Source organism: Thamnophis sirtalis, unplaced genomic scaffold (genome assembly GCF_051295495.1).
Source record: "Thamnophis sirtalis isolate CommonGarterSnake01/CBP01778 unplaced genomic scaffold, rThaSir2_p1.2 scaffold_3, whole genome shotgun sequence".
In the NCBI taxonomy this organism is placed as follows: Eukaryota; Metazoa; Chordata; class Lepidosauria; order Squamata; family Natricidae; genus Thamnophis; species Thamnophis sirtalis.
In genome coordinates this window covers 170,756,639-170,770,320 of record NW_028261383.1, presented here as the reverse complement: position 1 = coordinate 170,770,320, position 13,682 = coordinate 170,756,639, and the positions used below count along the sequence as shown (strand labels likewise).

The window sequence follows — 13,682 nt, the reverse complement described above, 5'->3', positions numbered from 1 at the left end:
AGCAGCATTCCTAGTATTCTGAATAAAGAAAACAGAAAAAGGGGAATTTTATTGGGTTTTTAGAAGAAAAGGAACAAGGGCCTTGTTTGAAATAATAAATGGAGGAAAGAATGTCCCCACTGCATATCTGTTTCTCCAGGGTTCACGTTGTGCCCGAAATGTGCTGCACTTGGACTGGTTTTTGCAATCTAGGCAGAGCCTGGAAGAATGAAACCCGCTCACTCTCCCCACTTTTTTTGGCTAGAGGCACAGGAGAGTCTTCATGAAACGAGCTTGGTTGGGCCCTTGAACCATCTAGAACTGTGTATCAAGATGGGATCTTCATGTCTCTCGGGAACGGCTGAGCAGTGATATATTTTCCTGCTTTATGGCCCGATAATCTCCAAGGATCCTCTCCAAATTGCTCAGGGTTTTCTTGCTGGTTTCACTCTCAATCTGGAAAGGGGAAACAAACAAATGGGGGGGGGGCATTATTTTAGACGGGAGGCACCCCTGCACACTCTGCAATCCATCATGCTGAATTAATCCGTCAAAAAATGGGGAAAAAAAGAAATGGAGAATAATGGCATTCGCTTCCCAAATTATCACTTTCACACCAGCACACCCCTTTTCTAAAATTAAACTTTTATCCTTAATTATTACAGCTTTTAACTGTAAAAGGGATATCTGGAAAAGATTTCAAACCATTTTCCCAATAGGAGGTGGGAAACCTTTTAGTTGATGGGGGAACTTCATTTAAACTTTATTTTTATGGCGTGATTATCTTCAGCTATCAAGCGCTGCCATAACAGAGTGGTTAAATATCCAGTGATAACACCAGCATTTCCAAACTATTGAGAGGGCTGTTTTTGTAGGTTTTGGTCATCTTATAGCCCAAAGGTGATTTCCATAACTTTTCAATATAACTTTGATATCAGCATCAAAAACCTTTTGGTAGTTTGCCATCAAAATTCAGTGGTCAGAATTTGTGTGTGTGTGTGTGTGTGTGTGTGTGTGTGTGTGTGTGTTAAAGGATACTGTGATTTGCTCACACATGTCTTGGAAGGTCTGTTTGATACTGCCAGGCTAATCACGTATCTAAAATTGCAAATGCTTATCAGGAAAAAAAAAATTTCTACTTCTGCTTTTCTAATCAAGAGTTAACAAAATTATTTTAAAAAACTGATTTTGATTTTATTCCTAGGATTGCGGGTTTTTTGTTTTGTTTTTTGTTTTGCTAGATCAGGTTATGTTAAGAACCCACACCAAAACCTTACATTTGAGGTTCCCAAACTGTGCCCCGTGGCATCCCCAGGCCACAAAGCAAACTCACAGGGCACTGTGTGAGATGTTTTACTACTTAATACATGGACCTATTCATGAATTTGCTGTGATGCCCCGGGGCACTGCAGCCCCCAATTCGGAACTGCTAAGGATGCCATGAACCAAAAAATGTCTGAGACTGCCTATTCTAGACAAACATCAAAAGAATTAATAGGGATTGTTGTATAACACTGCACAAGAAACTTTATTACTCAAGAAGCAGACAATATACACCACAAGATATATGACCCGATTCCTAGGGTCATAATCTTATTCCTGCTTAATGGAGAGAAAAGAGAAACTGAGCAGGCATTCATGGTCGTACTTCAGGTCTAGAGGGATTCTGGCTTTTTAATAGCTGTCTCTATAACAAGAGACTGGGCTTTTCATTAAAAATAAACAAAGGATACTTAACGTTATTCCCAATTTCAGCTGAATATATTAGGGGATTGCAGAATCAGAAAGCAACACAAATTATTACCAACCTCCATCATATTTTATACAGAGTTTAGAAAGACTTTCACACATATTCTCTCACAAAGCAACGAGGAAGGAGGGAGAGAGCATCACGAGAAAGCTATCAGAAAGACAGAGGGGCAGGTATCTCTATGCAGAAATGCAACTGTTCAAGAGCTATTTTATTTCAAGGAATGAAATGAACAGCTGGCAATGGGCTGAAACTAACAAATTTCAAATGCATACAAATAGTGATAGCTGTGAAAGCCATAATTGTTCCCATCTGCCACCTGTATTTCAAGTCAGACTCACCTGCTCCTCAAGATCTCGGATTTCTCGCAAGATGGTACCCGTGTCCTCAATCGTCTGGATCAGTTGACTGCAATTCTAAGGGAGAGGCAGAAATGGCAGCTTCAGTGGGGAAGGGTCCCAAGGAGGTACACTGCAGTGTGGGCCATCTTGGGTATATAACAAAGGTAGGATTACATTTACAAGGGCACTTATGTGAAGTACCCTAATAAGATTATATACCCACATCACATACCTGCACTCATACCATGATTTTGTTGTGTCTCGTAGGCCTATCTTTCAAGTTGTCCAGAAATATGACTGATGCAAAGCATCCCCGCTGGGATGCTAAGCCATGTAAAAATTCCAATATATCAGTCCTGAAATATCCAGTTGTGAAGTATTTACTGGGCTCAAATCAAGATCCTGGTTTTAAGCCTTAATACTTGTAGCTAGACTACGCTGGAGACTGCTTGCCTCATTGTTCAACCCTCCCAGGTGGGCAGTTCAGGCTCACTTGTATGGTCCATCGTGGCACGACAAAACCGCGCTCCACTAAAGCGCGCCCGATTAAACCGCGTCACTGACGTCATCAGCAGGGCGACAACAGCAACCACGGAGAAAAAAGGGCGCTTTAAATAGCGCTTTGAAAGCAAGCCGATTCAAGTTAAGGTAAGGGTTAGGTTTAGGGTTAGGTTAAGGGTTAGGTTAAGGGTTAGGATTAGGTTTAGGGTTAGGTTTAGGTTTAGGTTAGGTTAAGGGTTAGGGTTAGGGTTAGGTTAAGGGTTAGGGTTAGGTTAAGGGTTAGGGTTAGGTTAAGGGTTAGGGTTAGGTTTAGGGTTAGGTTAAGTGTTAGGGTTAGGTTTAGCGTTAGGTTTAGGGTTAGGTTTAGGGGGGTTAGGTTTAGGTTTAGGGGTTAATTTTAGCTTTAGCTTTCACAGCGTGCTTTTTTCGTCGCGCTGTGATGACGTCAGCTACGCGGTTTCGTCAAGCGCGCTTTAGTTGAACACGATTTTGTGGTGGAACCATGGTCCATAGCCAAGACCCCTCTTCTGCATTAACTTTAAATAGTGGCAGGGCTTTCCTGGAGGAATGGCATGGGCATGGCTACCTGTGATCCTTGGCTTATTTTCAAGTGCCTTTTACAAGCAAGCCATCTCTAAAAGATATCAGACCCTTCCCTAGCAGCAGGGGTGGGTTCCTGCCAGTTCTATGAGCCGAGGTGGCGGAGTGGTTAGGGTGCAGTACTGCAGGCCACTTCAGCTGACTGCTATCTGCAGTTCAGCGGTTCTAATCTCACCGGCTCAAGGTTAACTCAGCCTTCCATCCTTCCGAGGTGGGTGAAATGAGGACCCAGACTGTGGGGGCGATATGCTGACTCTGTAAACCGCTTAGAGAGGGCTGAAAGCCCTATGAAGCGGTATATAAGTCTAACTGCTATTGCTATTGCTATTCTAACCTCTTCTATAGAAGAGGTTCCACAAATCTATAGTGCTTAGAACTGGTTCCATCTACCCCCACCCCCCGTCCGCACATCAAGATGAAGAGTGAGAGGAGGAATTCTGGGAGTTGAAGTCCACAAGTCTTAAAGCTGTCAAGTTTGAACTCCCCTGGGATTTTTTTTTCTAAAGGTTTAGGGGTGCAAGGGTCTCGTAACTTGACAGCTTTAAGACTTGCATGCTTCAAATGCCAGAGTTTCTGAGCCAACATTTTTGATTGCTAAGCAAGAGCGCTGTTAAGTGAATTTCAGCACATTTTACAAGTTGGCCACGTCTACCCAATCACATGGCTGGCAAGCCACTCCCACCCGGTCACATGGCCAGCAAGCCACTCCCACCCAGTCACATGGCTGGCAAGCCACTCCCACAAAGCAGGCCACACCTACAGAAGAGGTTCTAAAAAAATTTTAAACCCACCACTGCCTCGCAGCCTCCTAGAGGAAAACTGAAGAGGGAGATTGAAAGATAACAGGGAAGGGAAAAGAAAAAGAAGGGTATCAGAGTAGAAAGGTACCTCTACTCATTATGCACATTGTTCCCACTTTGTGTCCCGCAACAGATTATGCCATATCTTTGGGAAACAGCCCTTAAAAAGCCGCTGCTGTTCTCTTGCAGGAATTTCTCTTCTCTAAGTTCTAAAAATCCATCTATTTCTCTCTTGCGCACATCCATAAACATCTGCTGTGTGTTATTGCGATAGGAAACCTCTCACCTCATGCAAAGCTGCCAAATACTTATAGGCCTTCCTCACAGCCTCATCCCGCTTGGCATCCTGTGGAAAGAGACAAGGGGAAGACGTTAGCTTCTTCAATCTGCCCCTTCAGTGTTTTTCCCCTCTTCTGATCCCCAGCCATTACCTTAAAAACCAACTCATCAGTGACAGCGAAAGTCCGGTCCAGCTTCCCAGCAAGGCTATTAATTTCCTTTTGGAGCTCCTTGGTGTCATGTAAGATCTTGGGAAAGAAAAACAAATAGCCGCACACATAAAACAACAGCAAAGCCTTTGCAAATGAGAATTTAGCAGAGTTCATAATTGCCAATAAGAAATCATTGAACAACGCTAAAATAATAGCAGCAATTATTGTTGTAAATGTGTTTTTATTTTCCATTTCATTTTCGTACAGTCACATATATACTGTGCATAACCGGGGCCATATAACATTAAACAATAAACACAGCCATTCCTCTTGTCAACAATACCCCCCAAAATAGAAACCCAATGTACCTCTTCGACCCTCCATACACCCTTTCTTTCACCCCCCTCCAACTTTCCATCTTCCCTCCATCATTCCCCATTACCCTACTTCCCCTCCCCCTCTACCACTCCTCTCTCCCGATACACTCCCTCCCTTCCTTCTCACCCTCCCTCCAGTCCTCTCTCCCACCCTCGCTACCCCTCTTTCTTCTATCCCTCTACTCCTCCCTTCGGTGTATTTCTACAATCTATTAATATATTCAGCTTGTCCTATTTTTACAGTGGAATTAAAGAGCAACAGTATACAAGTGCCGTCATGGCCGTCACGTTACTTTAAAATCTAGCACATACTATATATCCCCCCTCCCCCCTAACACCCCACCTCCCTTTCCCCCCCCCGACTTCCCAGAGCCCGTAAACGGTATAGATTTTTAACAAACACAGTCTAAAATATATTGAGACAAAGGAAATAAAAAAAAAAGAAGTTAATAACATCTCTGCATTGAACTCAGCTTCTTCCTGTTACACTAACTTTGAGCAGTTTAGATTATTCCTAATCTTAAGCATAGGCTATCTGTAATTTCTTAGACCCATATTTGTTTTGTATACAGTCAATCCATTTTTTCCAGTCTCATTTACAATTATTGTAAACACCGTTAAGTGAAGAACCTCCCTAATAATCAAAACTCAGTGACGAGACAAATAGCCTTTGTCCAATATAGACAGGCACAAGTTGAGGGCCCTGTTGAGAAGAGAGGGACCATTACTGAAAGAGACTGATGAAGCTTGCTCAGTGCCACCATTTTTGATTGATGCTATGTGTTTGGTTAGGCAGAAATGGTAACAAGAGTTCAAAGATACTGGCACAATAGCAATAGCAGTTAGACTTATATACCGCTTCATAGGGCTTTCAGCCCTCTCTAAGCGGTTTACAGAGTCAGCATATCGCCCCCACAATCTGGGTCCTCATTTGACCCACCTCGGAAGGATGGAAGGCTGAGTCAACCCTGAGCCGGTGAGATTTGAACCGCTGAACTACCGAACTAGCAGTCAGCTGAAGTGGCCTGCAGTACTGCACTCTACCCACTGCGCCACCTCGGCTCAAGAAGAGTCCAGACTTCCAGGAAGATAGGCGATTTATTTATTGCACTTAAAATTCTATTTTTGCTCTGAGAATGCATCAGTGGGGAATCTCCCCTCATTTTACATAGTGGGCAGATGGCCTTGAGGGACAGGAAGAAGAGCTGGGACCAAGATAACGGTTAGATAAAATACTGAGACCAGGGCAGGAATGTAACCTTAGTAAACAAACGAGACTCTAGTTTTCACAAAGCCAGAGAGGGAGGTGGAAGTGCATTTAGATTTGCACAATTCTATTGCTTGTGATGGAATATAATCTCGATTCTCCAGGAGGAAGGGAGGGCATTGCAGAGGAGCAAAAGACAGTGAAGTTTAGATAGTTTGGCTGGAAGGAAGAGAGTTAATTCCCTAGAAGTTCTCAGGTTATATCTTTAATGATGCAAGTAGTTTGCTTGAGTTTGGCAAGATTTTTATCTATAGGTGAGGGGCAGGAAATGGTTAGAAGAAGCTCAGTGTGGTTTTTCAAGCGGGGGGAGGTGTTGGAGTCTGATATTACTACAGTTTTACAATTAAAAAATAGCATGGCGCTGCATGGCATTAGATTCCTCGCCTGATTTATCCTAACGTTTTACCATTCACCTGGGCTCTTTTGGGACGTGAGAATGTGATCAGACCCAAATCACCAAAAGAGAGGATACTTACACCTGGCACTCTAAAAGGTTCTATACTTTTTTGCCAATGGTAGTGACTGAGTAATTGTAAAATCGACAAAGGGATTTTCATACATTCCTCTTGGAACCCAGCCAGGTGAAATGACAGATAATCAGAAAACTATCACACTCACTGGACTCAACCAAAGTGAAGGAGAGTCAGACCACAATGAGCTTTTGCACAGAAGGAATTGGAAACCACCTGTGCATTATAGCTGGGCGTTATCCTTGTATGCATACGCCTGCTTCTTTATCTGTTACCTTTGAGGGAGGCAGATATGCTTTATACAACACTGTTACTCACTTTAGTGGTGGGTTTAAAATTTTTTTAGAACCTCTTCTGTAGGTGTGGCCTGCTTTGTGGGAGTGTCTTGCCAGCCATGTGACCGGGTGGGAGTGGCTTGCTGGCCATGTGATTGGGTGGACGTGGCCAACTTGTAAAATGTGCTGAAATTCACTTAACAACGCTCTTGCTTAGCAATAAAAAAATGTTGGCTCAGGAACTCTGGCATTTGAAGCATGCAAGTCTTAAAGCTGTCAAGTTACAAGAGACTTGCACCCCAACCCTTTAGGAAAAAAAACCCAGGGGAGTTCAAACTTGACAGCTTTAAGACTTGTGGACTTCAACTCCCAGAATTCCTCCTCTCGCTCTTCATCTTGATGATGTGCGGACGGGGGAGTGGGGTGTACATGGAACCAGTTCTAAACAGCACTATAGATTTGTGGAACCTCTTCTATAGAAGAGGTGAGAATAGCAATAGCAATAGCAGTTAGACTTATATACCGCTTCATAGGGCTTTCAGCCCTCTCTAAGCGGTTTACAGAGTCAGCATATCGCCCCCACAGTCTGGGTCCTCATTTCACCCACCTCGGAAGGATGGAAGGCTGAGTCAACCTTGAGCCGGTGAGATTTGAACCGCCGAACTGCAGATAGCAGTCAGCTGAAGTGGCCTGCAGTACTGCACCCTAACCACTGCGCCACCTTGGCTCTTTTTAATGCCAAAGTGAATATAGTAAACCGAGCAAATAAAATGATATCCAATGGAAGAAGTCATAACTGTTGAAACGGCTTAATACAAATGACAGCAACACACACGAAATGACAATGCAGGAGGGGGGGAGGAAACCCCTCTGGGTGAATAAGTACGTCTTCAGTAATGCTGACATTGAAGAAAATTGGTGCCAAGCCAAACCTGGCAGAGAAAGAATTTGACATTGTTGTCAAGTGTATCTATAGATTTGACATGATTAAGATTTGGGGGTGGTGCGTATGGAGAGGATAAAGATCGCCTTTCAAAAATCGCCCCAGTGTTAAAATGCAGAGCGATGGTATGGCAGGAAGTCTGAACAGATTCTGTACCTTCCCTGGCATGGCCCTTTCACTGTGTCAAATATGCTGTTCTCGTGACAGCTCAGCCCTTCAGCATCTGGCTGAAGTCATATGTTGAATAAAAGACATGCTAGAGGATTAAAAAAACAACAACAACAGCAATCCATGTCTGCAATTCATCAGCACATCCTCTGAAGACCCAAAGCCCCCAATAGTAAGTTTTCCAATAATACGTTTTGTTTTAAAACTGGGGTAATTTTAAAGGGCAATTTTCATCCCCTCCCCCAAACCCCCAAAAAATAATAAAGTATACTTTGTGTTCTAGTCATTACTTTTAAAGCCCTACACGGTATCGGACCTGGGTACTTGAGAGACCGCCTTCTGCCAATTACCTCCTCACGACCGATTAGATCCCACAGATTAGGTCTCCTCCGGATTCCATCAACTAGCCAGTGTCGATTGTCGACCCCCCGGGGGAAGGGCCTTCTCTGTGGCTGCTCCGGCCCTCTGGAATGATCTCCTCGTGGAGGTTCGGACCCTCGCCACCCTTCAGGCTTTCCGCAAAGCCGTTAAAACCTGGCTGTTCCGGCAGGCCTGGGGCTGACGAGTTCCCCGCCCCCGCTCGAATTGTTGCGGCTGTTGATGAGTTTTTAAGCTGTTTGTATTTGTCTGTCTTTTCGTTTTTTGTATTTCCCCTTTCCCCTATTTAGTTTGTTAGCCGGTCTTAGTCCCCCAGGGAATAGGGCGGCATACAAGTTCAATAAAACTAAACTAAACTAAACTATTGTCACCACTGTTAAGAGCAGACCTTAGCATGGCTCTTAAATCTACGAAAATAGTGTACCCCTATAAAAACCTTTTTAAGATCCAGTATTTCCCTCTCTGTTGGTATAACACAATTTCCACTTGCATCCAAATGCTATTATTCCTGAAAGACTTCTGTATAGCATTCCTAAAAAGTTCGTTAGTTTAGGCAGTAAAATTTATAGCAGTGTACAGGAAGCAGGAAGTTACCAAGGACTCATTTTACCATTACATCATCCTTGTTTCTAGATTGGGCTGGCCAACAGGTGACCAACCAGACAGTGAGTGGCTAACCAGAAGAAGATAGCTATTGGCATAGTAAATGCAGAATAAAACATGCTGCAAGGTTGGCCTTTTAATTGTTTTATGCTTAGATTATTGTAATAATCTCTTGGCAGGAATTTCTGATTCCTCTCTGGGTCTCCTGATCTTAGTCCACAACAGTACTGCTTAGATCAGTGTTTCTCAAGCGTGGCAATTTTTAAGACGAGTGGACCTCCTCAACTCCTAGAATTCCCCAGGCAGCATGGGAGATGGATGTGGGATTTACAGTACAGTGCTTGAGGATCCAAGTGACAGGAAGATCACTTAGGTGCCAACATGTCCTCCCAATTGCTACCAACCCTGAACATATTATAGTTAGTCGTCCGTGACCCGACAAATGCACGCACGACAAAAGCGCGGCGAGAAAACCGCGACATCATACACGCGCCCACAACGCGCCGACAAAACTGCGCCCACAAAAGCGCGATTTCAGTTAAGGTAAGGGTTAGGTTCAGGGTTAGGTTCAGGGTTAGGTTTAGGTTAGGTTTAGGGTTAGTTTTAGGGTTAGTTTTAGGGTTAGTTTTAGGTTAGGTTTAGGGTTAGGTTTAGGTTAGGTTTAGGTTAGGTTTAGGGTTAGGTTTAGGTTAGGTTTAGGGTTAGTTTTAGGGTTAGTTTTAGGTTAGGTTTAGGGTTAGGTTTAGGTTAGGTTTAGGGTTAGTTTTAGGGTTAGGTTTAGGTTAGGTTCAGGGTTAGGTTCAGGGTTAGTTTTAGGGTTAGGTTCAGGGTTAGGTTCAGGGTTAGGTTTAGGGTCAGGTTTAGGGTTAGGGTTAGGGTTAGGTTTAGGGTTAGGTTCAGGGTTAGGTTTAGGGTTAGGTTTAGGTTTAGGGTTAGGTTCAGGGTTAGGTTTAGGGTTAGATTTAGGGTTAGGTTTAGGGTTAGGTTCAGTGTTAGGTTCAGGGTTAGGTTTAGGGTTAGGTTTAGGGTTAGGTTTAGAGTTAGGTTTAGGGTTAGGTTTAGAACTTGCAGTTATTGCTTGTTTTTGAAGGCACACTTTTGTCAGCGCGCTGTTGTCGTTGGGCTTCTGTGCTCATTCGTCGGCGCGATTTAGAACTTGTGGTTTTCTCGCCGCGGTTTCGGCGGCGCGCTTTTGTCAAGCACGCATTTGTCGGTGAACCTTAGTCGTCAACTTACAACTATTGATTTAGCAACTGTCTGAAGTTACAACAGCACTGAAGGAAATTACAAGGACTTACAAATGATCTTCCCACTTGTGAGTGTCACAACATTCCCATGGTCACGTGGTCAAAATACAGGCACTTGGCAATCAGCATATATTTACAATGGTTGCAGCATCCTGGGGTTACATGATTGTCATTTACAACCTTCCCAGCTGGCTTCCAACAAGCAAAGTCAATGAGGTTCACTTAACAGCTGCAGTGATTTACGGAACAACATGGCAAAAAAAAAGATTGTAAAATCAGGCACAACTCACTTAACAACCCCTTTGGTTAGCAATGGAAATCCTGATCCTAATTCTGGTTGTTAAGTCAAGAACTACCTGTCCAGCGGATTTACAGCACACACATTTGACGCTTCCCAGATACAGCCGTTTGAGTGCTTTACCTTTGTGATCTCTTCCTTCTGCTTACAGATGTTTCCAACAATCTCCAGGATGCGCTGGGTATAGGCAGAGCGAGAGATATCTTTGGGAAGAGATTCCACCTCTACAAGCTGCACATGGAGAGAAAACGGGGAGAGGAGCACAAGGGTATGTTTGTTGTTCTGAAGGAATTAAGTATTCCTGGCACAGTACAGTATCACAATTTTACGAGCAGGATTTGAACCTTGGAATATTTAAAATTTAGCTATATTGGCAAGCAGAGATATCAGATAGGAATAGTACTGTATCCTAGGAAATCATTTTTTTTATAGTTAGTAACATTTATAGGACCTACAACATTTCTAGAAAAGCTCTATGTAATATATTTTCACCCCATGCAAAATATTTTGTAATTTCCCAATTAGAAAAATTAGAGCAATCATTATGTAAAGGTAAAGGTTCCCCTAGCATATATGTGCTAGTTGTTCCCAGAGCCGAGGTGGCGCAGTGGTTAAATGCAGCACTGCAGGCTACTTCAGCTGACTGCAGTTCTGCAGTTTGGCTGTTCAAATCTCACCGGCTCAGGGTTGACTCAGCCTTCCATCCTTCCGAGGTGGGTAAAATGAGGACCCGGATTGTTGTTGGGGGCAATATGCTGACTCTGTAAAACCGCTTAGAGAGGGCCGAAAGCCCTATGAAGCGGTATATAAGTCTAACGGCTATTGCTATTGCTAACTCTAGGGGGCAGTGCTCATCTCTGTTTCAAAGAACCAGCGCTGTCCGAAGACGTCTACGTGGTCATGTGGCCGGCATGACTAAATGCTGAAGGCGCACGGAACGCTGTTACCCACCAAAGGTGGTTCCTATTTTTCAACTTGCTTTCACACTACCTCCACAGAAATTGTGAATGTTGGTTTTGTTTTTAATATGTTGTCTTTGTCTCATTCCCCCCTTTCCCTTGTCTTCTGTGAGCCACCCGGAGTCCTCTGGGAGTGTGCGGCATACAAGACAAATAAATAAATAAATAAACACTGCTAGGTTGGAAGAAGCTGGGACAAGTAATGAGAGCTCACTCCGTTACGCCGTGCTAGGGATTTGAACCGCAGAACTGCTGACCTGCTGATCAACAATCTCAGCGTCTTAGCCACTGAACCACCACATCCCTATCATTAGCTAACATGCCCTAATTAGAAAAGACATGAAAGCAGAAAGCTAGGTGGAAGGACTCTAGCTATCATCTGACTATCATCAGTCATGGAAGGAACCATTGTCCCAATCACTCTCCTATGTATGGCAAACTATGTTTTTGCAAGGATCCAACTGCAGAAACCAGCCAGACACATCACCAACCAGTTGTTTGTAGAGGTCATCCTTGCGCTTAGTCTCATCAGCGGCCAATCGGATCCTCTCGTGCAGCTCCCTGATCTCCAACAAGCGCTGTGATGATTCCATCTGAAAGGGGAGGAGAGGGTCAGTATCATCAGAAGGTCAGCATCATCACCACCACCACCAAGTCTCTCTTCTGAAGAAGGGTTTCCCTCACATCCCTTTGCTTGCATCACCTCCTTGGAATCGTGGAGAGCCTTCAGTTCTCGGAACTCCTGGATGAGTGGCACCCGATGTTTCTCCCATTGGGCCGCCAGCTGGATGACTCTTTGCGCACTGCTCTCAACCAGCACCTGAAGGATGAAACAAGATGTTGGGACCCATAGCAGAATTCCCAGCTCTCCTCCCATCCAGATATTTGCTGCACAATGTTCTCTTCCGTTCATAGAAGAGCAGGAAAAGAAAGAGAGATAGGCTGCTTGTCTGCATGCACTAAACCCCTTTTTCCTCCACAATTACAGGTTAGATGTTCTATTCTCTTTGAGTAGACAACTCCACCCTTTGGAATGGCCAGTTAGCAATACTGAGAATAACAAACTGGGAAGGTTGTAGCAAATTCATCTTAATAAAAGTTTGTTCCAAACACGGGTCAAGTGTTCTCTTTCCCCATTCCATCTACAAGGACCAGCTTTTCTTCCGTGGCACGACAAAACCATGCTTGTCAAAATAGCGGTGATAAAATCGCGTCGCTAAAGCCGCGACGTCATCACCGCGTGTCATCACCGCCGCGACAACAGCGCGCCGACAGAAGGGCGCTTTAAAACAGCGCGGCGGCAGAAAGCGGATTTAAATTAAGGTAAGGGTTAGGATTAGGTTTAGGGGTTTGTTTTAGGGTTAGGTTTAGGGTTAGGTTTAGGGTTAGGTTAGGGTTAGGTTTAGGGTTAGGTTTAGGGTTAGGTTTAGGGTTAGGTTTAGGGTTAGGTTTAGGGTTAGGTTTAGGGTTAGGTTTAGGTTTAGGATGCTAAGTGCTTGGGAATGCGCGGATTTGCCCTCCGCGATTATGTCATCGCGGTAGGGTCGCGTTTTTCCTTAGCGCTTCGAACGGCGCGAATTAGTCTTCGCGCTTATGTCTCCGCGGATAAGGGCTTCGCGGATTTGTGGTGGAACCCTTTTCTTCCACATTCTCTGCAATCCATATCCACCTGTTGTGACTCAGCAGAAACCTGTGAGTTGTTTAGGGATGCAGGATAATGAGCAGCTGTTGCTCGTTAGGGTCTTCTCCTGCAGATAAAAGACTGATGGTGCCACGCCTTAGTTGCAGAAGCCTTGGTTGCAGAAGTCAACGTTCCTTCGTTGTTCTCCGTTCGTGTGTAACCATTGAGAGAAGCCTGTAGCCAAGTGTCTGGATTCACGTAACTTTGCTGTTTGGTATTTAGTTTGAGTGAAGACTTTTTGTAAGAGCCGTTTATCTATGTTTATTTTGGGCTTGCAGCCAGCTTGAGCCAGGACTGATAAAGACATTCCTTTACAAGCTTTGTGTGGCTGTAGTTTCTGAACGAGCAAAGAGGGGGGTCAGAACATCCACCAATGGTCTGCCCTTTGCTGCAACCATTGTGAGCAAGCCATAGAAAAGACTGTGATCTCCCCTTCCAATGGCTCCAGTTACAATTATTTTAGAACCATTTCAGGGATGGGTTTCAACCGGTTTGCGGCGGTCCCCGCGAACCGGTTGGTCGGCGAACCCGGAAGTAAGTAACTTCCGGGAACGCCGAAGGGTCCACCCACCCGCCCGCGCTCCTTACCCGGTTTTGACGAGTTCTGCGCTTCC

At 44.3% G+C, this 13,682-nt stretch overlaps 1 protein-coding gene across 1 annotated transcript in view; it reads right to left on the bottom strand.

The window, feature by feature from the left end:
* Positions 1-23: 23 nt before the first annotated feature.
* Positions 24-13,682, bottom strand: part of CCDC22 (CCC complex scaffolding subunit CCDC22) — a 34,787-nt gene continuing 21,128 nt past the window's right edge. Inside the window, exons 12-18 of the mRNA XM_087710919.1 lie at positions 12,091-12,207; positions 11,879-11,980; positions 10,552-10,659; positions 4,403-4,498; positions 4,258-4,317; positions 2,071-2,145; positions 24-435 (exon numbers count right to left, since the gene is read on the bottom strand). Coding sequence (XP_087567045.1) covers positions 322-435; positions 2,071-2,145; positions 4,258-4,317; positions 4,403-4,498; positions 10,552-10,659; positions 11,879-11,980; positions 12,091-12,207 — 672 coding nt within the window. The 3' untranslated portion in view covers positions 24-321. The remainder of the gene's footprint in view (positions 436-2,070; positions 2,146-4,257; positions 4,318-4,402; positions 4,499-10,551; positions 10,660-11,878; positions 11,981-12,090; positions 12,208-13,682) is intronic.